The 25,415-nt window shown below is 55.4% G+C and overlaps 1 protein-coding gene across 1 annotated transcript in view; it reads left to right on the top strand.

The window, feature by feature from the left end:
• Positions 1-7,331: 7,331 nt before the first annotated feature.
• SMARCD3 (SWI/SNF related BAF chromatin remodeling complex subunit D3) overlaps positions 7,332-25,415 on the top strand; it is a 38,412-nt gene continuing 20,328 nt past the window's right edge. Inside the window, exons 1-3 of the mRNA XM_084260127.1 lie at positions 7,332-7,470; positions 18,061-18,278; positions 21,318-21,360. Of these exons, the coding sequence (XP_084116253.1) occupies positions 7,393-7,470; positions 18,061-18,278; positions 21,318-21,360 (339 nt within the window). The 5' untranslated portion in view covers positions 7,332-7,392. The remainder of the gene's footprint in view (positions 7,471-18,060; positions 18,279-21,317; positions 21,361-25,415) is intronic.

Raw genomic sequence — 25,415 nt, 5'->3', positions numbered from 1 at the left:
TTGTCTGTGCCTCCCAGGGCCCAGGAACAACCCAGGACCAGGAATGGGAAGGGGTGTGAGATGTGACAGGTGGGACAGCCCAAGGCACCACACACAACTCGTGTCACCGCACAGTTCAGCTCACACCCCCCCTCTGCTACCTGAGCTCTGCCACTCTAAGCTCTGTTCATTTCCCAAAGCACCACAATGATTTAACTACATTTCTCCTACGTTTGTTTTGCAGCCCAGTTAGTAACTCACAGCACCATGTACATGTTGTGCCATCCAGAGATGAGACCACAGCTGGGGTGCTGGGTCCAGTTGTGGGCTCCTCAGCACCAGAAGGACAGGGAGGTCCTGGAGCGAGTGCAGAGAAGGGCAACCAGGCTGGGGAAGGGGCTGGAGGGCAAATCCTCTGAGGAGCGGCTGAGGGAGCTGGGGGTGCTGAGCCTGGAGCAGAGGAGGCTGAGGGGAGCCCTTCTCCCCCCTGCCCTGCCCTGCCCTGCCAGGAGGGTGCAGAGAGGTGGGCGATGGTCTCTGCAGCCAGGGGCCAGGAGCTGGGCGGAGGGGCAATGGGCTCAAGCTGCCCCAGGGCAGGGTCAGCTCAGCTGGGAGGGCAAAGTTCTTCCCTGGCAGAGTTGTGGGGCTGTGGCACAGGCTGCCCAGGGAGGGGCTGAGTCCCCAGCCCTGGGGGTGTTGAACAGAGGGGAGATGAGGTGCTCAGGGAGCTGGGTCAGCACAGGACAGGGATGGTTGGACTGGATGGGCTCAAAGGGCTTTTCCAGCCCGGTGACTCTGGGATCCTGTGACTCTGTGAGATGTTTTCCCTCTGAGTGTGTGTGCAGCACATCCCTGGACACACTTCACAGCTCCCCAGCCCCACCACCAAGAGCATCTCGCTGCTCTCAGCTGGGAGCTGCCAGCTCTGCTGGGAGACAAGGGGACAAACCCCTGTCCTGTGCTGGAGTCGGTTCTTTCCTCTTTTACAGCAGCCAGTTGCTCAGGAAGAGCTGTAGCTGGAAGGCTGTTGTCCAGCTGAAGCCCGAGTGCTGTCACGGTGTCTCTGTGCCTGGCGTTCCGTTATTCCCCTGGTTTCATCCACGTGTTGATGTACTGGGTGAGGGGAAGGTTTAAAGATCAGAAAACCCCCTCACCTGCTGCAGACACGGGATTTCCCTCTGTTAGGTCTCTGCAGGGACACTCTGGGGTAGCAGCCATCCCTGAGGGCCTCAGGAGCCACTCTTGGGAATAATTTCTTTATAACCCTGTGTTAATTTTCACTTTCCATGGCAATTCCATACAAGTCATGGTCCTGTTCAGAATTCCAGGCACATGAGGATGTTTCACCACATTTCATTCATGTTGCACTTGCCCTTTCCCCCTGGCTGCCCTTCCCAGAGCCTCTGATGTTTGCTGTGCTCAGGTACCCTTCGGAGGGGTGTTCCTCAGGGGTCGCTACTGGGACCTGCATCTCTGGTGGTGACATGGGCAGTGGCATCAAGGGCACCCTCAGCACGTCTGCTGCTGCTGAAACCAAGCTGTGTGGTGGGCTGACATGCTGGAGGGCAGGGATGTTGTCCAGAGGAAGCTGGGCAGGCTGGAGAGGTGGGTGCAGCAAACTGCATGAAGTTCAGCAAGGGCAAAGTCCTGCCCATGGGTCAGGGCAGTCCCCAGCACCACAGGGTGGGCAGCCTCAGCACCCCTGAGGAGGAGGAGGAGGATTTGGGAGTGTCAGAGGATGAGGAGCCCAACCTGACCCACACTGTGCACTGGGAGCCCCAAAACCCCCCGTGCCCTGGGCTGCACCCCCAGCAGGGCTGGGACAGGGGGTGCTGCCCCTGGGCTCCGCTCGGGGACACAGACCCCCCGGCAGCGCTGCCCCAGCTCGGGGGTCCCCAGGACAAGGGGGACACGGAGCTGTGGAAGCCAGTCTGAGGAGGCAGGAGGTGATGGGAGGGCTGGATGGAGCCCCTCTGCTCTGAACCAGGCTGGCAGAGCTGGGCTGGCTCAGCCCGGAGAGGAGAAGCTGCTGCTGGGGAGAGCTCCGAGCCCCTTCCCAGCTCTCGAGGGGCTCCAGGAGAGCTGGAGAGGGGCTGGTGCCCAGGGCCAGGCCCAGGGGAACGGCCTTCAGCTGCAGGAGTGGGATGGAGAGGGGCTGGGGGGCAGAAATCCTTCCTGGGGAGGGGGGAGGCCCTGGCACAGGGTGCCCAGAGGAGCTGGGGCTGCCCCGGGACCCCTGGCAGGGCTCTAGGCCGGGTTGGATGGGGCTGGGGGCACCCTGGGCTGGGGAGAGGGGTCCCTGTTCTGGCAGGGGCTTGGGACTAGATAATCTTTAAGGTCCATCTGAGATTCTGTGAGATCAGCTTGGGCTCTTCTTGGGGGTGTTTGCCAAACTGGAGCATCAAAGAGCCAGCCGGGCGTGCGGGGCGCTGGAGGGTTCTGTGCTCACTGGCTGCTCCCAGTTCGTTCTGCTCCGAGTCTGACCTGGTTTTACTCACCTATTAATTGTTCTGCTGGTTTAGTTGAGGTGGGAGATGGATTTATTAGCTGGTCTGTGCCAAGCTGGTTCTGTTTCCCTTCTTTGGTTATGTGCTTTCTCCAGCCTCCTGGTGCTTCCCAAGCCTGTTGCTCAGCTCTTGTGTAGCTCTGCAGCCTCCAGACTGGGTTTGCTTATTATTAATCTACAGATACTTCTCAAATTGTTTTTACTGAGAGCAGGGTATAGTTTCTGGCATGATTTATATTAATCAAAAGGGGCTCTACAAATACTTTTTTTTCCTGATAAACATGAAATCCTGCTGGTTTCCCTGCAGCACAGAAGGGCAGGGATGCTTCAGGCATTAGGCTGATCCTAAATCCACGCAAGACTCGAGGATAATTTTGAAGAGGAAATAACTGGGCATGAGCAGGATGTAGATGGGATAGAAAAACAGCAACTAAACCCTCAGATAGCTCCTGTTCTGCACAGAGGGAACTGTGTGTGTCTTATTTATCTAGACTTGGGTGAAGTGATACCATGGTACCTGAAGAGCTGGGACTCAGAGACAGATAAACGCAAGGCAGGCAAGGACTCTGCAGAGGAGGCACAAAGGGCTGCAGTAAAATTGCAGTTAGTTCAGGGTTGGCCTCAGGGAGCAGAGGAACAGGAGGGGAATGGGCTTGTTAGAAGGATAGACAATGACAGGACAAGGGGCTGGAGTGGAGCTGGAGGAGGGAAGGGGGAGAGGAGAGACTGGGGGGAAGTTCTGTGCAGAGAGAGTGGTGAGGGGCTGGAAGGGGCTGCCCAGAGAGGGGGTGGGTGCCCCGTCCCTGGGGGTGTTCCAGGCCAGGTTGGCTGGGGCCCTGGGCAGCCTTGTGTAGCTCCAGGCCTGGAGGTTGGTGTCCCTGCCTGTGGCAGGGGGTTGGAGCTCTGGGACCCTTGGGGTCCCTCCCAGCCCAGCCCAGGCTGGGATTGGGTGATTTTATTGGTGTAATTTAATATTCTCAGTAACACCCGTGGCACAAAAGTGGGAAGTGCAGGAATTAAATGTGGTGATGATGCAAAAAAGGCAGCAGAAGCAGAGGAGAATAACTGGGAAAGACCTGGATGGTTCTGAAGGCTGCAGAAGGAGAAACCAGGTGAAACCTGGTGACAGCAGAGCCCATAGTCCTGCTCTTTGGGCCTTGCAGCAGGCGTTGGCGCTGTAAACTGGAGGCTCATCAGAGATTAAGGGGGAGAAACAGCCCAGAACGTCACTCCACTTCCAGGAGAACCTGGGATTGTCCCTGTCAGCATGTTGTGGGGGGAGTTGTGGACCGAGCAGTTTGGTAGCAGTTTGTGCTGGTGGGAGAAGCTGATGTGTCCTTCTGGAGACAACCAGAGCTGTCCTGTTTGCTCCTCTTTGGACAGGTTAACTGGGATGAACTGGAGTAGGAGGATGGAATGGGGAGAGATGGGCAGTTGGTTTTCAGAGACCAAGTACCAGTTTCCCTTGTTCAGTCTGGCAAAGGGCAGATGAAGGTGGGTATGGCTGCTGTGCCTCAGAGCATGAGCACTGGACACAAAGAGGAGCCATTAACGGCAACAACCCCCTGCAGCTCCAGGCTGGGGAGACTGTCTGGAGAGCTGTCAGGCAGAGCAGGACCTGGGGGTGCTGGGTGGCTGCAGGCTGCCCACGAGCCAGCAGTGTGCCCAGGGGCCAGGAAGGCCAAGGGCAGCCTGGCTTGTGCCAGCAATAGTGTGGCCAGTGGGGCTGGGGAGGGGATTGTGCCCCTGGGCTGGGCACTGGGGAGGCTGCAGCTGGAGTGCTGGGTCCAGTTGTGGGCTCCTCAGCACCAGAAGGACAGGGAGGTCCTGGAGCGAGTGCAGAGAAGGGCAACCAGGCTGGGGAAGGGGCTGGAGGGCAAATCCTCTGAGGAGCGGCTGAGGGAGCTGGGGGTGCTGAGCCTGGAGCAGAGGAGGCTGAGGGGAGCCCTTCTCCCCCCTGCCCTGCCCTGCCCTGCCCTGCCCTGGCAGGAGGGTGCAGAGAGGTGGGCGATGGTCTCTGCAGCCAGGGGCCAGGAGCTGGGAGGAGGGGCAATGGGCTCAAGCTGCCCCAGGGCAGGGTCAGCTCAGCTGGGAGGGCAAAGTTCCTCCCTGGCAGAGTTGTGGGGCTGTGGCACAGGCTGCCCAGGGAGGGGCTGAGTCCCCAGCCCTGGGGGTGTTGAACAGAGGGGAGATGAGGTGCTCAGGGAGCCGCAACGCGCCCGCCAAGTGCCGCTCGCCGCAGCCGTCTCATGCCGGGGGGGGTGCGGCCCGGCCCTGCCCGCCGCACCGAGCTCCCTGGGCGAGCAGCACCGCCCCCCCCCTCGGCGCAGCCCTCGGGCCCAGCAGCCCCGCACCTCTCCCAGCGCCCCGGCGGGCTCGGCCGCGCTGCCCGGGGCGGCGGCCCCGCCGCGCTGTCAGCGGCCGCCCGGACGCGGCGCCGAAGGGGTTAAGGCCGCTCCCGCCCGCGCGTCCCCCGCTAGGCCGCGCTGACCTTCACGGGAGCTGCGCCGGGCATGCGCGCCGCCGCGCTCGGGCCCGCGGGGCCCCGCTGCGCTCCGGCCCGGCCCGGCCCGGCCCGGCTCGGCTGGGCCCGGCTCGGCTCGGCCCGGCCCGGGGCGTGCGACGCGGCCCCCGCCCGCCCTGAGGCGCGGCCCGGCCCGCGGCCGGCGCACGCCCTGCCCGTGCCGGGCGCGCCGCTGCCGTTCGGTGCCGCTGGTGCTGGCGGCGGAGCGCGGGGGGACGCGAGGGGGGACTGCGCGCCGCAGCCGGCAGCCGCGCCCCGCCGCCCCTGGCCCCTTCCCGCGCCGCGGGGTCTCCGCGGCGGCTGCTCGCCCGCAGCCTCCTCCCGGCCGGGCGCTGCGGGGCTGTGCCCGGGCCGCTGCGCGCAGGGAGCGGGGGGCAGCTGCCCGGCCGTGCCGGGAGCCCGGCCGCGGGCGGAGCAGGCGCTGCTCGGGCGAGCGAGGCAGGCGCAGGCCCCTAAGATCCAGGCATGTTGTGTTGCCGGGAGCATGGGAAAGGGCTCGCAAGATGGGAGCCAACATGTCTCTCTGCTCCTGGAGCCAGGAAACAAAGCCGCAGATGCAGGCTGAGGGCGCCGTGCCAGGCGTGCTGGCACCTGCAGCATCCAGGGAGGGAAAGACCCTTCAGGTTGGGTACCTTGTGCCCAGCCCGGCCGGCACGGAGCGGTTTGACACAAGATTGATGTGTGCCGTCAGTCCAAGCCCGCTAGAACCTTGGGGATTGTTCAGGCAGTGAAGAAAGCCGGGCTGCTGCGCCCGGCGTATTCACAGAATCATGGAATGGGCTGGGCTGGAAGGGACCCCAAGGATCATAGAGCTCCAACCGCCCTGCCACAGGCAGGGACACCTTCTGAGGGGCTGAGAGGGGGAGCTGAGGAAAATGGACACCCTCCCAAAACGGCCGAGACTCGTACGGTTATTGCTGCACGGCAATAGTCACTACCAGTGGTGGAGGTCACCCTAAAATTCAGTGGAGGCAGTTGCCTTTATGCCCAAGAGCAGAACGCTCGCTGTTCGCCTGGCTGATGCAGTATCTCCTCCGTGCTTGTTTTTATTCCTGGTTGAGGGCAGAAATGTGTTTCCAGGTCTGATTCTCTGTTCGCAGCCTTGCCAGAAAACTCCCAGCCCGTAGACAAGGATGTCAAGCAGAGGAATAGAATAAACCCCTCGTAACCTGGCAACATCTTGCCTCTTGCTGTATTAGGCAGACTGGGAAGCATCAGCAAGCGGCAGACACACGAGGAGCTGTCGGTAAGCAGATGGGTGCCCCAGGCCAGCGCTGCCATGATGGAGGAGCCCGCGCTGCTGCTCACAGAATGGCCGCCGCGCTGCCAGCGCCGGGCGCTGCGCTGGCCGTGGCCACCCAGGGCTGCAGCAGGGGGTGGTCTGCTGCTTCCCATCCCCTGCCCCCGGGGTGGCAGGTGGGCTCCGTGTTCCCAGCAGCGCCCTGGGATGACAGGCGGTGTCACGCGGGGCTTTGTGTGATAAGCAGCGAGCTGCTGATGCCTGGTGGCAGCTGTGGTGGTAATAGTTTGCGTCTGCCAATCACCTGGGGTCTCTAATGGGTCTGTCACGGTGGTACCCCAGCACCCCGAGGGCGGTCACCCCGCGGGAGAGGCTGTGGGGTGCCTTGGGAGCGCGGCAGCAGGGCAGGCGCTGCGCTGTCGCCATGCTGCCCCCCCCCCCTTCCTCCCGCTCTTCTCACACTCTTTCTTTCCCCTGGCTGTCCCTCCCTGTTCCCAGCTCTCTGCCTCCTGCTGTTTCCCTTGTCCAGAGGGGTTAGTCCTGGGTCTCGCACGCTGGAAAAGCTGCCAGTGAATGTTTCTGTGTGCTGCCTGCCAGGTCCCTGGGGAACAGGCCTGGAAACGCGGCGCAGGAGGAGCAGTGGGAGCCAGGGAAAACCATTGTTTCTCACTGCTCGCCTGCCGCATTTTCTAATGGGAAAACCGCTCCCCGCGAGGTGCTGAGGTTTCTCACTGCTGGGGTCGCCCCCTCCCCCTTCCCCCTTGCCCCAGGATTTGCCATCCCCCTTGGTGCGGAGGCTGGAAAACGCCGAGACGGTTGTTTTCAATTTGCCTCCTGCTTATCTCTGCTGTTTGGACAGAGAGGTTTAAAAAAGCTGGATTTTCTGTCCCTGCAGAGTAAACACACACACAGAGAGAGAGAACCCGGCAGCACAAACTATTTCTGGCTTATCAGTGGAGGAATGCAGCAGCTGAGGCTTCGTGCGAGTGGGCCGTCAGCAAGGCCCTGAAGGGGCCCCCTCCCCACTCCGCGCTATTAGAAGTGTGAGAGCCCAGCAGGACTCAGAGGGGAGAGTTGGAGAAAAAGGCAGAAAAAGGGAAAGAAAGAGGAAGAGAGAGAGTGAGAGAGGCTGAGCAGACCCCGATGGCTACAGACGAAGTTACAGGAGGGGCTCGCAAAGCTACGAAAAGCAAACTTTTTGAGTTTCTGGTCCATGGGGTGGTGAGTCGGGAAAGTTAGTGAGCTGGCTGGCTCTGAATAGAGGGATGAGTGGAAACTGGAGGCTCTGTGCTGGGCTGGATCTGCTCCTGCAGTGCGTGTGCTCCTGGGGCGCTGGTAACTAACTGCCTTTTGCCAGCAGAGCACCGGGGGCTGTAAAGCCCCCAGGAGATGCGCTGCTTCGTTGATAATGCAGGCGTGTGGCTGGGGGGATGTGGGCTGTGATTTCTGCTTTGATTCTCTGGGAATGGTGGCTCGCCTGCCTTTGAGCCCGATCCTGGTGCAGGATCCGCACTGGATCTGACCCAAATGGGCTTGTAGGACACTTTGTTCTGTAATCAAACTTGTGTTTTGGGAAAACAATTCTGATGAAAGCCTGGTGAAGCCGTGTGGTGCTGCCTCTGGTTCTTGTCTCCAGTCTTGCCTCTTGTGTGTATCCTCTGGCTACTTAACAGGTGACTTTCAGGGGCTTGAAAAGATTAGCTCTGCAGATCTGCAGAGTCTATGGGAACTCGCCCATAGAGAATTTCAGGGTGCTATGCTTAATTAAAGCAATCCTTCAGGTATTTAACATTTCTCCAAGCTTTTGTTTAAGAACCAGGTCTCTGATCTCCATTTAAGGGGAAATGCTGACCCTGTTTTGCTGCCATGAGAAATGATCTTTAAATGACTCTCTAGTGATTGAGTCACCATTTATAACGTTTGGGTTTCTTGTGTTGATACTCCTGTAATGAAAATAAGGCTGTTAAAGACCCCCAAGGAATGCAGATGTTGTTTGGCTACTGGTAATACCGAGTTGTTTTCTCTCGTGAGGCTTCTGGCACCTCCTGTGACACCTTTTTGAAGACATCAAGTGGGGGCTGGTGCGTGAAGATGTCAGAGGTCTGTGGAGCTCATGGCAGGCTCTGCAGTTGTCCCCAGAGTTTGGGCTTGCTCCAGATGCGTGGTGTCCGGTGTGTGTCCTGCAGGGCGTGGATACGGTGGGACTGGGGAGGCTGAGGACTCTGAGGGGGTGTTCTGTGCTTGTGAGACCCGTGGTGCTGGTGTGCAGGAGCTGTTGGGAGGCTGGTGGCTGTGCGGAGGTGACGCGTCCGTAGCGGTGGTGTTGGTGTGGACACGGTGGTTCGTGGGGATGGTCTGGCCCAGGACGGCTGTTGCCGGGCAGAACCATGGGCGAGTTGGGAAGGGTGGGGTGTATGGGAGACTTCTCCCTTTCCTGAGGTTTCTGTTGGTGTTTGCACACTGGTGTCTTCCTTGAGGATGGAGAAGAGTGGCAGAAATAGCTACGTGACTTTGCTTCCCCACATCTAGGTGGGCTTCACGTGAAAGCGGCGTGCTGGCCTGCTAAGCATGGGAATTCCACACTTATCCCAGAGTGAATACACAGCAGAACTCGTTCCCATCCTTCCTGGGATGCTGTAAGAGTCTGACTTGTCTGCCCTGGGAGTTTTGCCTCTAGTGGCATCGTACTGGAGTATTGGCTACTTGTTAGAGAGGCTGGGGCTTCTTGTCAGTCACGCTATTGCCTGACCGCCTCTTGTGTGACCCTCTCCTGTTTTCCATGATTACATCCCTTAGTTCTACTTTTCCTTCCTTCATTGTTCTTTCCTTTAGTTTCTCCCTTGTCTCAGGTTTGATCAAAACACATGTAGAGATAGTTGGTCTTTTATTAAAGAGAGGAGAAAACCTGTAACTAACTTCGTTTCATCTCCTCAGGTCCTGTACCCTACTGAAGAAGAGGATGTGTTGTTACCTTGAGTTTTCCTCTTGCTGCCTGTTGACTTTTATCACCATGCACACTTTGACAGCACAGGAATTAATTTACTGAAAAATCAAGTTATATGGCAAACTTCACTGGAATTCCTTGGAGTCGGATTCTGCTCTATTTTCAGTGAAAAATATCTCCTAATTTCTCTTTTTTTATAACTTTTAATTATTTTATATATTATAACATTATTTCACTTGGTTATTTTAAATACTCCCCCCAAATCTGGATAGGTAAAGAGAGGTTGGATGTTTTGAGAACATCCTTTGCCGTGTGACCACTTCAATGAACTTTGCAGGATTTCCTAAGGGTGGTTGGCTTTTGGATTCACTTGATCTTTCTGGAAGCACACGTTCCTTTGCTCAGGTCACTTCGCCCTTTGCTCTTGTGCACTTGATCTTGCCTTTGTTCTTTCCCACATTGCCAGCTCAGAAGATCCCTTCTGCCTTGTTTGTCCCAGTCAAACAGGATGGAAGCTGGAATCTCTTAGTGCTTAAAAAAGTTGGAATCTTTTAATGGTGAAAAATATCAGGTGTGATACTTCATTCTGGTCCTGCCTGAGTTCCTGATTGTTTGTTCCAGCTCTGGTTAGCAGTTCTCCTTCTTAAAAGGTTCAATTCCTTCCAGTTAGTTACTTTTACAGTTCGTTTACTCAGGGTTCATCAAGGTCTTGCACAGTGTTGTTGTGGGAAGTGAGAGATATTTTTTGTTCCCCCAAAAGCTTCAACCTTTACTTTGTCCTTTGTTATTGTTCCTCTCTGCTCTATTTCTAGCACTTTTATGAATAAATATGGCTTTAATCACACCTTTTATGTTTATTTCTCTCTTTATTGATGTGTTCTCAGCTGTCCAGCAATACATTTCAGGCTATCTTTATGACATCTCCCTCGGGGTGTCCAGCTGTTGCCTTAAGTTTTGTTGACCCAAACTGAGTTATTAATCTTCCTGCAAGACATTCCTTTCCTCAGTTTCTTCCATCCTCTGGGCCCTCTCAGAGGCCTCTCTGCTGGCTGGATCCCTTCAATAGATGTTGTGTTTGTTTCCCTTTGGTTTTGTTCTTGCCCCCCTGCTTTTTTTCCTTTCCCCTCTTACTCAAGCAGGTATCTTCCCACACAGCCTTGAGAAGGTCCGTGGTGCAGATCTTGTCAAAGCTCTTATCCAGACATCTGTCCTCCTGTGACTCAATTGCAGCAGTCTTCCTTTTGGTGCCTTGTCCTGTTGACCTTGCCTGTGTCATCTTCACATGAGAAGCTGCTGAGAGGTTCGTTTTCTTGTCTTCTTGTTCTGACCTTTTTAATCTGCTTGTGTCCTTTTTCTGTTCCCACTTTATCTGCTTTCCAAAACCAATCTTCTTGTCTTTTATATACAAGATACACCTCTAAAGGTCTACATCCCTTCCTTACCTCTCAAGTCATATCTGTGTGTACAATATACTTGCTGTCAGTTCAAATCACATTTTTCCCCCATAGTGATCTTGTTCTTTGTCCTCTGTGCTCTGCTTAGGAAGCTCTTCCTGTTAATTTAAGTCCTTATCCAAATTTATTTTCTGCTAATATGTGTTTTTTCGTGGTTCCTGCTAATCTCTCCAGTTTATTAGTTACACACCAGGACTGCTAATTCACAGAAACCTCCGTATCACTTATGTGACTCATTTGTGTATCCCTGGTCCTCTTTATGTCTGGTTATCTACCTCTTGAATCTGGTTTGAGGATTTTATGTACTGAAAATGTGTTATATGAAATGGCAGTTAGGACAGTGACAAAAGCAGGCCATCACGTAGGCAAATATGGAATATGGTGATAAATAACCTGTTGCCAGTGTTAGAACTGGCTCTTTGGGTAAAAAACTGGCTGTATGGCCAGGCCCAGAGAGTGGTGGTGAATGGAGCTAAATCCAGCTGGCACCCGGTCTGCAGGGTGTCCTTAGGGCTCTGTGCTGGGCCTGGTTCTCTTTAACACCTTTATTAATGGCCTGGGCATGGGGATTGAGTGTCCCCCTAGTGATCTTGAAGGTGATGCTAAGGTAGGCAGGAGTGTCAATCTGCTTGAGGGTAGGAAGGTCCTAGAGAGGGATCTGGCCAGGATGGATCCATGGGCCAAGGCCTCTGGCCAGGCTGGATCTATGGGCCAAGGGCTCTGGCCAGGCTGGATCGATAGGCCAAGGGCTCTGGCCAGGCTGGATCTATGGGCCAAGGGCTCTGGCCAGGCTGGATCGATAGGCCAAGGGCTCTGGCCAGGCTGGGTCGATAGGCCAAGGGCTCTGGCCAGGCTGGGTCGATAGGCCAAGGGCTCTGGCCAGGCTGGATCGATAGGCCAAGGCCTCTGGCCAGGCTGGGTTGATAGGCCAAGGGCTCTGGCCCGGCTGGATCTATGGGCCAAGGCCAATAGCCAGGCTGGGTCGATAGGCCAAGGGCTCTGGCCAGGCTGGATCGATAGGCCAAGGGCTCTGGCCAGGCTGGGTCAAGAGGCCAAGGCTGCTGGCCAGGCTGGATTGATAGGCCAAGGCCTCTGGGCAGGCTGGATCGATAGGCCAAGGCCTCTGGGCAGGCTGGATCTATGGGCCAAGGCCAATAGCCAGGCTGGATCGATAGGCCAAGGCCTCTGGCCAGGCTGGATCCGTGGCCCAAGGCCAGTGGTGTGAGGTTCCACAGAGCCAAGTGCCGGGTCTCACATTTGGGTCATAATGATCCTGCGCAGCACTACAGGCTGGGGCAGGGCCTGGGGAGCTGCTGGAGGAGAAGGACCTGGGGTGTTGGGTGACTGCGGCTGCCCACGAGCCAGCAGTGTGCCCAGGGGCCAGGAAGGCCAAGGGCATCCTGGCTTGTGTCAGGAGGAGTGTGGTGTGTAGGGCTGGGGAAGTAACTGTCCTCCGGCCCTCAGTGCTGGCCAGGCCCAGCCTGGAGTGGCGTGTCCAGGCTTGGGCCCCTCGCCGCAGATGGGGGGAGTGTGTCCAGAGAAGGGCAGTGAGGCTGGTGAGGGCACTGGGGAATAAACGTGATGAGGAGCGGCTGAGGGAGCTGGGGGTGTTTAGCCTGGAGGAGAGGAGATTGAGGGGAGATCTAATTGCTCTCTACAACTACCTGAAGGGAGGTTGTGGACAGGCAGGGGCTGACCTGTTCCCCCTAGTGACAAGTGACAGGACAAGAGGACATGGCTTCAAGTTAGACCAGGGAAGGTTCAGATTGGATATCAGGAAGAACTTCTTCCCAGAGCGAGTTGTCAGGCGTTGGAATGAGCTCCCCAGGGAGGTGGTGGAGTCTCCATCCCTGGAGGGATTTAAAAGATGGTTAGAGTGGTGCTGAGGGTTAGTGGTGGGTGGCAGGTTAGAGTGATGGTTGGACTTGATCATCTAAAGGGTCCCTTCCAACCAAGGCAACTCTCTGACTCTAAAAAGACACGCCTGGTGTCCCAGAGCTGTGCATGGAGTGTCTAAGGGATTTATCAGTGATTGGGAAATGAGGGTGGGCAGTGAATTTCATACATTGTGCACCTCATTCACTGGGTTTTAAATCAACTGCATCTACTCAGAGAGAAGGCTTGGATGTCAGAGTGAGCTGCCTAGTGTGTGCCAGCAGCCACCAAGAAAGCAAGTAAACTGTTAGTCTGATTAATAAACAGGGCAGAGAATAATACACAAGTAATTGTGAACCTGGGGCATATGCTTATAGGAGTATTTTTCTAATTTGGGTCATCTGTGAGACTAGCAAGCAAAACCAAAGGGTGGCTCAGGGGGCAGTGGGAGGAGGAGGCCTGTGGAGACCGAATCAATAAGAGAAACTTTTTTACATTTTATAATATGTGAAGATGGAGACTGATGAGGAAGGTTGTGTGATCTCTGTCACTGGAGGCTCTTGGGCAGTGGTTGAAGAAGTAAACATCTGTCAAAGGTGAGGGAGATGCTGGTGGTCTGTCTCTTCTTTGAGGCACACAAGGACTGAATCACCTCAAGGACTCATAGTTCAGCATATTACAGAATTGATACTTGTTTTGTTAGAATGGGAAGAACTGCAGATATTCTCCCCAAATTGAATGGTGATCAGTTTTAATTAAGCATGTCATACTGATTGTTTCTTCCATCCAGACATCAGTTTGTAGACATCCCTGCTGGAAGGAGTGAGGTGAGGAGAGTACTGGGTTTTGAGACAGTACAACTTTGCCAATTCAAAATATCTTTATATTAGCCTGGATATAAATACTACCTGCTCAGAACAGACATCAGCTGACACCAGAAAGGCTAGAGAAGAGCCTGGTGAGCTGGCTTGTTTGGGTGGTTCATTCCTCTCCCCTAAGGCAGCTGTCTGCACAGGTCTCTGCGCCAGGACGTGGGCAGGGATCAGGCTTTGGAGGGGAGTCCCTGCTTTGCTGCACGTGTGCTCCCTGTTTGGGTGAACAAGGAGCTGCTTGAGTAGGGCAGCCTGGAGAAGCCAAGGGACTCTGAGCGTGCAAACAGGAGGGGAATGGGCTTGTTAAAGGGCAGAGACTGGCAGGACAAGGGGCTGGAGTGAAGCTGGAGGAGGGAAGGGGGAGAGGAGAGATTGAGGGGAAGTTCTTTGCAGAGAGGTTGGGTCTGGGCTGGGAGGGACCCCAAGGGTCCCAGAGCTCCAACCCCCTGCCACAGGCAGGGACACCAACCTCCAGGCCTGGAGCTACACAAGGTTGCCCAGGGCCCCAGCCAACCTGGCCTGGAACACCCCCAGGGACGGGGCACCCACCCCCTCTCTGGGCAGCCCCTTCCAGCCCCTCACCACTCTCTCTGCACAATGGGGATCAATAGCTGAAGGGTGGGACTCAGGGGGCCATGGGCAGCCTCTGCTCAGTGTCTGTGGGGACAGGACAAGGGGCGATGGGCTCAAGTTGGAGCCCAGGGAGTTCCCCCCAATGTGGGGAAGAACTTCTTGCTGGTGAGGGTGAGGGAGCCCTGGGACAGGCTGCCCAAGGGGTGTGGAGTCTCCTTCTCTGGAGAGATTCCAGCCCCTGTCCTGGGGACCCTGCTTGGGCAGGGGTGGGACCCCATGGGCTCTGGGGGGCCCTTCCCACCCCTATGAGTCTGGGATTCTTTGGTATCAATGCTTTTTAGTCTTGTGAAAAAATCACTGTCTTGTCTGTCCCTGGGTTGTCTTGGACACGTGTTTGGGAGCACAATCAGCTTTGAGATGGGTTAAGGAGCTGCTTGTGTGTTCCTTCTGGAGAGTTTGGAGGCAGCATTTCTGTACCCTGGGGGGCTGGTGGGCTTGCAGCAGGGAGGTGGCAGCTGTGTGGTGAGTCACATTTCAACTACAGAGGATAAAGAGAGAGGAACATGAGAAGGGAGAGGAAGGGACGAGGTGGAGTGAGGGCTGAGAGCGAATTGCTTTGCTGAAGCTCTCTCCTTTATCTCAGTTTTGTCTTTGTGTCTCTGATTTGATGCCTCACAAAGGGGACTGAAGGAAGTTCAAAGGTGCCAGACGTGGATCAAGAGCAGCTTTGCCTGGCTGACCTTGTTCTCTGGGCTGTGAGCTGGCTTTTCTAGAAGGAGGAGTGGGCCTGCAGCCTGGTCCTTGTGGCCAGTCTCCAGAAGGGGTGAACATGAGACAGTTGCCTGTTCAGAATGACTGTCAAATGCCTGGCTGATTGACAGGCAACAGCCGGCCCGCTGGTCTGCTCCTTGCTGGAAGGTGACAGTGTGTGTGGACTGGCAGGTGACACAGATCTCTCAAACAAGCTCCAGAGAGGCATTTTCGGGGCCGTTTGTTTCTGCTGCCTCTGGTCAGGGGCTGGGGGAGTCCGTGGAGCTGCAGGGAGCTGCTGGGTTCCAGCAGCTCTGGGTGTTGGTGGGAGATGAGCTGAGCTGAGCTTCCCAGCCCTGCACAGAGCTGCAGTTCTGCCTGTTTGCTGCCTCCTCCTGCTCGGTGTCTGCACCCACAGCCGTTTCCTGCATGAATACTCCCTGGATGTGCCTGCTTGGCTCCCTCTTTCCCACCTCAGCCTTCCTCCTCTGTCTGTACACAGCCACTGGTTCTTCATCCCCCTTCTTTCCCCTGTGCCCTTCCTGCTCACAAGTGCGAGGGATTTCAGAGACTTGTGATCACAGCATCACCAGGTTGGATGGAAACGACCTTTGAGATCATCAAGTCCAAGTGCAATGGTGGAATGGGAGGGCACTGAGCAGGGGCTTTGGGGACTGCAGTAGCTTTGGGGGTGGATTCGGAGATGCTGGTATGAATTGTATCTAGAATATATAATAATATGAAAGGGTGAGATGAAGATGAAATAAACTGCTGCTTAAATTTTTGCTTATTGTAGACTCACTGAATGATGGGGGTTGGCAGAGACCTCTGGAGACCACCTAGTGCAGCCCCCCCAGAGCAGGGTCCCCTTAGAGAGGCTGCACAGGGCAGCATCCAGGCGGGTTTTGAATGTCTACAGAGATGAAGAGAGGCTGAGGGAGCTGGGCTGGGTCAGCCTGGAGAAGAGAAGGCTGTGGGGGGACCTCAGTGCAGCCTCCCCGTCCCTGAAGGGACCCCAGGAACAGGAGGGGAATCAGCTCTTGGGAAGGGCAGAGACTGGCAGGACAAGGGGCTGGAGTGAAGCTGGAGGAGGGAAGGGGGAGAGGAGAGACTGGGGGGAAGTTCTGTGCAGAGAGAGTGGGGAGGGGCTGGAAGGGGCTGCCCAGAGAGGGGGTGGGTGCCCCGTCCCTGGGGGTGTTCCAGGCCAGGTTGGCTGGGGCCCTGGGCACCCTTGTGTAGCTCCAGGCCTGGAGGTTGGTGTCCCTGCCTGTGGCAGGGGGTTGGAGCTCTGGGACCCTTGGGGTCCCTCCCAGCCCAGAACATTCTATGATTCTGTGATTCTATGGAGACTCCCCAACCTCTCTGGGCAGCCGGTCCCAGGGCTCTGCCACCCTCCCAGCAAAGAAGTTCCACCTCACCATGAGTCCCAGTTTGTGCCCATCATCTCTTACCCAGTCCCTGGGCTCCACTGAACAGACTGACCCATCCTCCTGACCCCACTGCTCAAGGGCAAAGTTCTTCCCTGGCAGAGCTGTGGGGCTGTGGCACAGGCTGCCCAGGGAGGGGCTGAGTCCCCAGCCCTGGGGGTGTTGAACAGGGGGGAGATGAGGTGCTCAGGGAGCTGGGGCAGCTCAGGATGGGGATGGTTGGACTGGATGGACTCAAAGGGCTTTTCCAACCTGGTGATTCTGTGAAAATGACTCAGAGAAGTTTCTGAGCCAGGTGTGTTGCCCGTGCTGTTGTCACCTTTGGAAAGGGGCTCCAGAGCCTGAACACCCCTCTGTTGCAAACTGCCCTCTGGTTGAGAGCATCTCCTCTGCTGATGGATTATTCCTCTGGCAGGGGCAGTGAACAGTCAGTCCCCAGCTGCCCTCTCCAGGTCACTCGTGATTTTGCAGAGCTCTGGTAAATGCCCTCTTAGATTCCCTGGGATTCCCTCTTTGCTGATGGGGAGATCAGAGTATTTCCACTTTCCCTTTCACGGATGCAGTTCTGTATCTCAGAGATTTCCTTGCCATCCTCTGTGCCTTTCCCAGACCTTCTGTGCCAGTGCTGAGCTGCAGGAACCAGACCTGCCCCCAGCATTGAGCACGTAGCCAAGCCCTGCAGAGAGGCACAGGGAGGTTCTGTTGCCTTCCCTGGCATTTCTTCTGTTAGTGCCTTTTTTGGCCCCTAGTAAGCAGTGAGCTGGTGAGGGTTTATCACTGACCTGGGTGAAGGGATGGGATGTTCCCTCAGTGGGTTTGAGGGGGACACTGAGCTGGGGGAAGTCTTGATCTGCCTGAGGGTGGGGAGGCTCCTCAGAGGGACCTGACCAGGCTGGATCCATGGGCTGAGCCCAAGGGGATGAGGTTCAAGCAGGCCAAGGGCAGAGTCCTGCCCATGGGACACAACAACCCCCTGCAGCTCCAGGCTGGGGAGACTGTCTGGAGAGCTGTCAGGCAGAGCAGGACCTGGGGGTGCTGGGTGGCTGCAGGCTGCCCACGAGCCAGCAGTGTGCCCAGGGGCCAGGAAGGCCAAGGGCATCCTGGCTTGTGCCAGCAATAGTGTGGCCAGTGGGGCTGGGGAGGGGCTTGTGCCCCTGGGCTGGGCACTGGGGAGGCTGCAGCTGGAGTGCTGGGTCCAGTTGTGGGCTCCTCAGCACCAGAAGGACAGGGAGGTCCTGGAGCGAGTGCAGAGAAGGGCAACCAGGCTGGGGAAGGGGCTGGAGGGCAAATCCTCTGAGGAGCGGCTGAGGGAGCTGGGGGTGCTGAGCCTGGAGCAGAGGAGGCTGAGGGGAGCCCTTCTCCCCCCTGCCCTGCCCTGCCCTGCCCTGCCAGGAGGGTGCAGAGAGGTGGGCGATGGTCTCTGCAGCCAGGGGACAGGAGATGGGAGGAGGGGCAATGGGCTCAAGCTGCCCCAGGGCAGGGTCAGCTCAGCTGGGAGGGCAAAGTTCCTCCCTGGCAGAGTTGTGGGGCTGTGGCACAGGCTGCCCAGGGAGGGGCTGAGTCCCCAGCCCTGGGGGTGTTGAACAGAGGGGAGATGAGGTGCTCAGGGAGCTGGGGCAGCACAGGATGGGAGTGGTTGGACTTGATGGGCTTAAAGGGCTTTTCCAACCTGGTGATTCTGTGAGTTCTCCCAAGCTGAGTATTCTCCATCATCCCTGTCTCCTGTCTGCTGTATCACTGAATTCCTCTTTCCCATGCCCAGGAGCACCAGCCCAGAGCTCACAGTGTTGCTGCTGGGCGCTTCCCAGCATGGCCAGGATGGGAACTCGCTCGAGCTGGGGTCTGAGGATGTGCCAATGTCTCTGCAGCCCAAGAAACAGGCACCAAACAGTGTTTGTGTTCTGCTTCTTCTCTAGCGACCTGGGATGCCCTCAGGAGCCCGAATGCCCCATCAGGGGGCTCCCATGGGTCCCCCAGGCCCCCCGTACGTTGGCAGCCCCTCCGTGCGACCTGGGATGCCCCAGACCGTGATGGAAACGACCCGCAAACGCGCTGCACCGCAGCAGGTCCAGCAGCAGCAGGTGCAGCAGCAAGTGCAGCAGCAGCAGCAAGCCACTCAGAACCGAACCAGGAGGTGAGTGTGCCAGGGAGAAGGGGAGGCAGGACAGCTGGAGGAGGAAAAACCAGTATCTTTTTAGCAATGGGTAAGACCTGTCAGTGGAAGGAGATAGAAGGGTTGTGTGTTGCCAGTGTCTCAAAGCAGGAAGAACACTGGCAAATTTAACTCTTCCCTTTCTTTGTGAATGGGCTTGAACAGACTGATCTTCACTGATGTCTGGCTTTGCAGTTGATGCTTTGGTGCAGGTGTGTCAGGCTATAAACCTGGCCATTATATTCAGCCTTTAAACTCAATGAACTTTTCAAACACAGGACAATTGTTGTTGTATTTGTTGTCCACTCTGTGTAGTTTCTCTGAGTCCCAATTGGCCAACAAAATGGTTTGGAGATGAGGCAAGTGGGGAAAAAGTTTGGGTTGGTCATGTGAATACTTGTAGTGTGGCCACTCAGGAGAGTGGTGATGGAATGTGCCACTGTCACAGACATCCCTCTGTATAAAGCAAAGCCATATGCACAGAAAGTGCTGCCATAGAATTAGAGGTATTTTTTAAAAGGAACTTTCTCTTTAAAATCCACCCACTTTGTGCAGTGCTGAGTGCCAGTGGCAGCCAGGTCCTGAGAAATACATTGGGTGCTGTCAGCTGGGTGGGCTGCCTTTGGCAAAGTCATTATAGGTTTGTTTATAGCCTCAGGATTCTGGTGGGGTTACTGTACCGGTCTGTAGGTAAAACATGACTGCCTAAGCCCAGGGCTTCAGGAGCCCTGCTCTGCCCAGGTTATTTTGCCTTGGCTCAGCCAGCCTGACTTGGGAGTGCTTGTGTCTGGGATGCATCTGGCAAGGACATCAGCTCTGAGAGGGTCAATACACTGTGACAAGAAGATTGAGTTCAGAGGGAAGGTGTGTGAGTGCAGCACCTGAGCACAAGAGGTACATACGTGTTGTGGGGGCCTTGCCCAGCACAAACCCAAACACACATGCCACAGCTCTTGCCAGGAGGTACCCCAGGAAGCCACACAAACAATGCCTGCCCTTCAGAGTAGATACACCCTGAAAAATTGCTGCTGCTGGGAAACTGAGGTGAACTTTAGTCACTAATTAGTGTCCTGGGATGGTTAGAGAACAGTATTTTCTACAAGTTGATGGCCTAATTCCCCGAAGGAAGAAGTTACCCCTCCCCAGCTCTTAACTTCAGTGCTCCTGGTTCAGAACGCAGCAGGAATCACCACTGCAGTGAGTCCAGCTCACCCCAGAGAGGTGCTCAGGAAGGTTTCTCTTCCTTTTGCCATTCCTTCCCTCCAGGTGATGTGTTAAATGCTTTCCCCTCATTCATTTCCACCTCCTGTTATTCCCAATTGAAATTTTCCTGTTTTTTCAGGCAAACTTTTCTGGCACCTTGGATCCAGTTCCAGGAGTAACTGAGTCCTGTGTTCTGTGGCACAAACAGGCCAGGAAGGTGGAGCTGGCCTTTCCTGGCAGGTCTGGTGGAGACACAAATTCTTGTTTCCCTAATAGACTCTTGGAAAACCTGTTTGAGACCCAAGGTGTTGGGGGTTTTGGTTGGTTTGTTAGTGCTTTTTAACTGCCAGGCTTTGGGGTTGCTGCAGGTGGGGCTGCAGGGACTGCTCAGGCATCGCTCCCAGACTCTGTGAAGGGTTTCAGTGCAATTTGGCTTTGTGAGCTGTAGAAGGTGTTGGAAGTTCATACCACACAACATTCCAGTCCCATTGTCCCTACACTTCTACAGAGGGATGTTGTTCACCTGTGAAGTTAGGTGTGACTGTGAATTTTCTGCCCCCAAGCAAGGATGTGGTTCGCACCTCCAGGCACAAAGAGTTTCTCAGGGTTTGCCTACTTGGGGACCAGGAAGAAGCTAAGAATGTGGTATTTTGGGAAGGGAGCATGCCTCATCAATGTGTGTGGAAACAGCTTTTACCTGGCCGTGGCTGGTGGAAGTCTTCCTGGGTGAGAACAGGAAGGAGGAGCATCCTCCTGACACGGCAGAGCGGCAGCAGGCGCTTCGCCTCCTCCCATTTGTCTGTCTCAGATGGAGTGATTAATCTCCTGCCTCAGATAAAAGGCCTCACAAATTACAGAGGTGAAGAACAAGGCCTGGGTTCTCTCTTGGCCCTGTAAGAGAAACCCAGCTGACAGACTTGGTAGGCACAGGCAGCTCCTAGAAGACGAAGAAGTTGAAAGACAATGTATTTGGCAACCTTCCTGACAGCACCTATTCTTAGGCACATATACATTTATCTTTATGGACACAAGTATGTTTTTAAGAGCATAGATAAATAAATGTGCTTATATAGGCACTGTGCATGGATATACAAATTATATATATATATATATGCACTGCTGGCACACACACATCTTCCCACATGTGCATGCATGAAGATGAATACTTACTTACCTTGGCATATCACTCATGCAAATATGTGACAGTAAACCAAGTGTGAGTACATAGAGAAGGGTGTGTATATATGTGTGTTTTCATCCCTAAGATGAAATCCACACATATATGTGTGTTTTCATCAGCACTTAATTTGGGGCATGGGATCTGCTGGAACAAGTTCATGCTCTGTTTACAGGCCCCCTGCCACATCCACGTGGGTGTGCAGAGGTAGATCCACACACACGTGGGTGTGCAGAGGTAGATCCACACACACTTCCACACGTGTGGGCTGCTGTCCTGTGTGAGCTTTCCATATCTACAGCCAGCCAGCCCGTGCTGTCCTGCCTGTGCTGTCTGTGACTACAGCCAGCCCGTGCACAGGCACTTGCACACGCTGCACCGCAGAAGATGCTGTGATCAAAGAACTTACACACTTCTGTCCAAGATGCATACCAGCCAGCCCTGATTTGTTCTGAGCTAACTACCTCCCCAGGCTGCTGAGAGAAGGGGGCCTGGGTCCTGGGCATGGGTGAGCCCCTTTTGCTGATGCATGCACAGCTGTGCACCAGCATGTGGAGATGTCAGGATAATTTAGCAGGTGGCCTCGTTACTCCTAGATCTGTCACCATGGTAACGTGTTTTTTTCTTTAAAAAATGTACAGTGCCAAGAGGAGGAAGATGGCTGACAAAATTCTCCCTCAGAGGGTGAGTCGCTTTCATTTCCTATTCCCTTCACAATCAGTTCGGCGCCTTGGTGTAATTAGAGGGGTTTTAGAAAAAGACTTTTCACTTTTTGTTTAAAAAAATCTAATTAAAAAGTAAGTAGGCAGTGGGTGAAAGTCTGGAAGAGCCAGGCTGGGGCTGGGGCTGGGGGTGGGAAGGAGCGTGGAGCACAGCCCGGCCTGTGAGGCCCTCTCCTCAGGCGGGGTTAGCCGAGCCAGCACTGCCGCTTGCTGGATGGACGGTGGTGCTAGGCCGCGGGCCCTGGGGCCCGGTGGGTCTGAGGGATATCCCGTGTTTTGAGCCTGTTTTTGAGGCTGGCCAAGAGCTGGTTCAGAGCGCAGCTGTGCCTGGAGGAGATGGGCTGGTCCTCAGGTCTCTCTGGCCCAGTACAGCTGCCAGGTTCTGGGTTCTGCAGCTGCGTCCTCGTAGGGCCGAAGCGAACCCATGGAAACAGCAGAGTTCAAGGGGCCTGCATTGTCCAGAGAGTTGCTGATCCTTTCATCCTTGGGCTTGTGTCTGGCTTTCAGTGTCTACCTGTGCTTGATCCTCAATGCTTGAATTTTCCATTCTAAACCCTGGAATTTCTCTCTGCTCCCCATCTCTCTTGCTATTCCCACACTTCTTGTTTCCTCACTACAGTTCCCCCCAACCTCCTTGGTCCCAAAAGGGAGGCTTCCTTAGTCTTCAAAGCTCACACCCTCATCACATCCTGGTTCCAGTTTCTTTGCCTTGTGGTGCTTTTTTGGGGCTCAGAGCCCTTTGACAGGTGTGTAAATCTCCATGTCCTTTCCGAGTCTACCTCTCCACTGATAGTGTAAGCCCATCTGTGCTGGCAGCCTCCAGGTATTCTGACATTCCGTGGGTACCTACTGCCAGTCACCTGAGGAGCTGAGCCCACTTTGGTGCTCTGGATGTCATATTATCACCTCTTTTCTTGCAATCCCTGCCACCCACATAGCCTCTGATAGGTTAGCCGTTGGTTCTCTCATGCTGCTGTCTGGAAAGTACTGAGCCTCCATTAAATTCACCCCTGTGAAGCTCTGGTAGCCTCCATGGTGTTAACGCCTCATTTCTTCTCTGCTTGGAGCGTGTGCTTCCTTAAAAGGGAAGCTCCTTTTCTTGTGCTGTCAGTTCTGTCTGTCCCACACAAATTGTTTTCCCAGACAGTTGTACATCCTACGTCCATTATGGTCTGGCTGTCGCTCTAAACACGGCTCCATTTCAAGGCGCTGCTTTGTTAATCTTTGCCTGGTGCTTTTCTAAGATAAAAAGGTCTCAGAACAGAGGGAAAGAAACTACTCTGGCAACAGAAGACTTGTGCCTCTGTTTATGAAATGATAATGAATGATAAGTCTTTAATAGGTGGAGCTTTATTCACAGAATCACAGATTGAGGGGGGTTCCAGGGACTTTGGAGACCATCTAGTCCAACCCCCCTGCTAAAGCAGGGCCACCTCTAGCAGGTCGCACCTGACAGTGTCCAGGCAGGTTTGGCTTGTTTCCCACAACCTCTGTGGGCAGCCTGTCCCAGTGCTTGGACACCCTCAGGAGGTGAAGATGTTTTTCCTCATACTCGGGTTCAACCTCCAGCTTGTGCCTGTTGTCATTCAGCTGTGGGTGGGCAGCTGGCTGCAGGGTCAGCCCCAAAGGGTGATACATCTGGCTGGCAGCTGGTCACTAGTGGGGTTCCCCAGGGTTCCATTCTAGGCCCAGCTCTTTTTAACGACCTGGACTCAGGCCCAGAGGGTGACTTCAGTAAATCTGCAGATGGCACCAAATTGGGAGGAGCTGCTGACTCCGTTGAGGGTGGAGAGGCCTTACAGAGTGAGCTGGGCAGATCAGAGAGCTGGGCGGTCACCAACAGCGTGGAGTTTAATGGGGGCAAGGGCTGGGTTCTGGCTCTGGGAAGGGGCAGCCCTGGCTGAGCATCCAGCCTGGGGGGTCAGGTGCTGGAGGGGAGCCGTGTGAGAGGGATTTGGGGGTCAACAAGGGGTTACCCATGAGCCAGCAGCGTGCCCAGGCAGCCAGGAGGGCTGACTGTACCCTGGGGTGCATCCAGCCTGGCACAGCAGGTCCAGGGAGGGATTGACATGCTCTGCCCTGCGCTGGGGCGGCCTCACCTCCAGTCCTGGGGCAGGTTTGGGCACCACAGGACAAGAGGGACAGGGACCTGTGGGAGTGTCTGGAGGAGGCAGCGAGGATGGGGAAGGTCTGGAGGGGAAGCCTCCCAAGGAGAGGCTGAAGGCCCTGGGGCTGCTTAGCTTGGAGAAGAGGAGGCTGAGGGGAGACCTCATGGGTTCTGTGGCTTCCTGCTGAGAGGAGCAAAGGGGCAGCACCGATCCCTCTCCTCTCTTTGGGGAGCAGGGACAGAACCCCAGGGGACGGCGTGAAGCTGCCAGGGGAGGGTCAGGCCGGGGGTCAGGAAGAGGTTCTGTGCTGAGATGGGGGGTCGGACGCTGGCACAGGCTCCCCAGGGAAGGGGTCCCAGCCCTGAGCTGGGCTGAGGGTGATAAGAGTCTAGATGATGCCCTCAGTGCCACACTTGGCTGGGCTGTGTGGAGCCAAGAGTGGGATTCCAGGGGCCTTTGGGGTCCCTCCCAGCTTGGGAGATTCCATGTTTCTATGATCCTGAGTATGTCATCAAGCTGCACAGATGCTGGCACCACGCTGGCACCGAGTCTCTTGTCTTTCAGCACCTTTGTTGCTGTCAGCCAGTAACTCGAACTGCTGGAGTGATGAGGCAGCACAGAGCTCTGCCTGCAGTGGGGTGTTTATGGGTGCAGCTGGAGTGCTGGGATGTTACATCTGGACTAAGGCACCCCAGGAGGCTGCAGGCAGTGTCTGAGAACCTCCTTGGTCTCACCATTCCTGGGATGGGGAATGCTGTGTGCAGCCTGCCCTGTGCAGGGGGAGGTTTGCCCCACTGGCTGGGGGATGTACATGTGGAACCCCAGCTGAGAATTCTCAGATTCCCAGAGCTGCTCCTGGAATATTCTCCAGCCACTCAGCATCTGTCAGCCAGAGACTTTCTGCAGGCTTTGCCCTGTGTTTCCTGGGAGCTGGGAAGGGGAGGGCAAGATATTCAAGCTGTTCTACTCTTGAAAATTGCCTTATGCAGGAGAGAGGGTTATGGGGCTGCATGGGACCTCCTGGACATCCTCTCTGGTCACCTCTGCCATCGAAGCCGTGCCTCAGGAGGAGGCTCATAGGCTCCTTACCTATGAGATACTTTACTTGAGATCCAGCAGCTATTTTTCCTTTCCTTTTGCTAGCTGGGGCAAGGCTTTTAGTTTGCCAAGGAAGACGAGCTCCCCATAATTCTGGCCCTCACAGTTCTTTGTTGTACCTATTCCAGGTTAAACTCACCTCTTCCAAACCTCTCTAAATCTACTTACCAGGAGACCAGAACCATCGATGGTATTACAGATCACCAGTGTCACCAGTGCTGGAGTGCCACTGGGGCATTTTCATCTCTGCTGGAAATAGCCAGGGATGCAGACTGGGATCACATTGTCTTTGTTAAGGCCTTGCCACATTCACACAGCACAGAATCACCCTGTGACTGACCAACACTCACAAGGATTTCTGCTTTCTATTGTCTGCAGCTGATGTGCTCACCTGCTAGAGCAGCATAGCGGGTACAGGCTCTGAGGAACACGATGCTGGGCTTTGTGATCCTGTATTTCATCCCCTTTCTGTTCCACAGTTCTCATCTTCCTCACATTCCCTGTACTGGCTCTGCCTGTATTGACCATGCCACTCCAATCTGTCATCATTAACTTCTGCCAGCACACTTCTCTTTGTGCTGGAGCTGTTAATGAAGACATAGAACTAAAATTAGGTTCAAAAACGGTCTGTGAGGCGTTTCCTGCTTGATACCTTTCTCCTGTGCCAGTTCTTCACCACATATTGCTCCTGTCCCAATCCCCATTTTTCAGTTCCCTTTCCAGCTGTATGTCCCATGTGTCACTGGAATGCACACTGATTGGATCCACTGCCTGTCTGTCAGGCAGAGCAGGACCTGGGGGTGCTGGGTGG

The sequence above is a fragment of the Gallinula chloropus genome, assembly GCF_964237585.1.
Source record: "Gallinula chloropus genome assembly, chromosome: 2".
Lineage (NCBI taxonomy): Eukaryota > Metazoa > Chordata > Aves > Gruiformes > Rallidae > Gallinula > Gallinula chloropus.
This window is presented reverse-complemented; position numbering and strand designations above follow the sequence as displayed.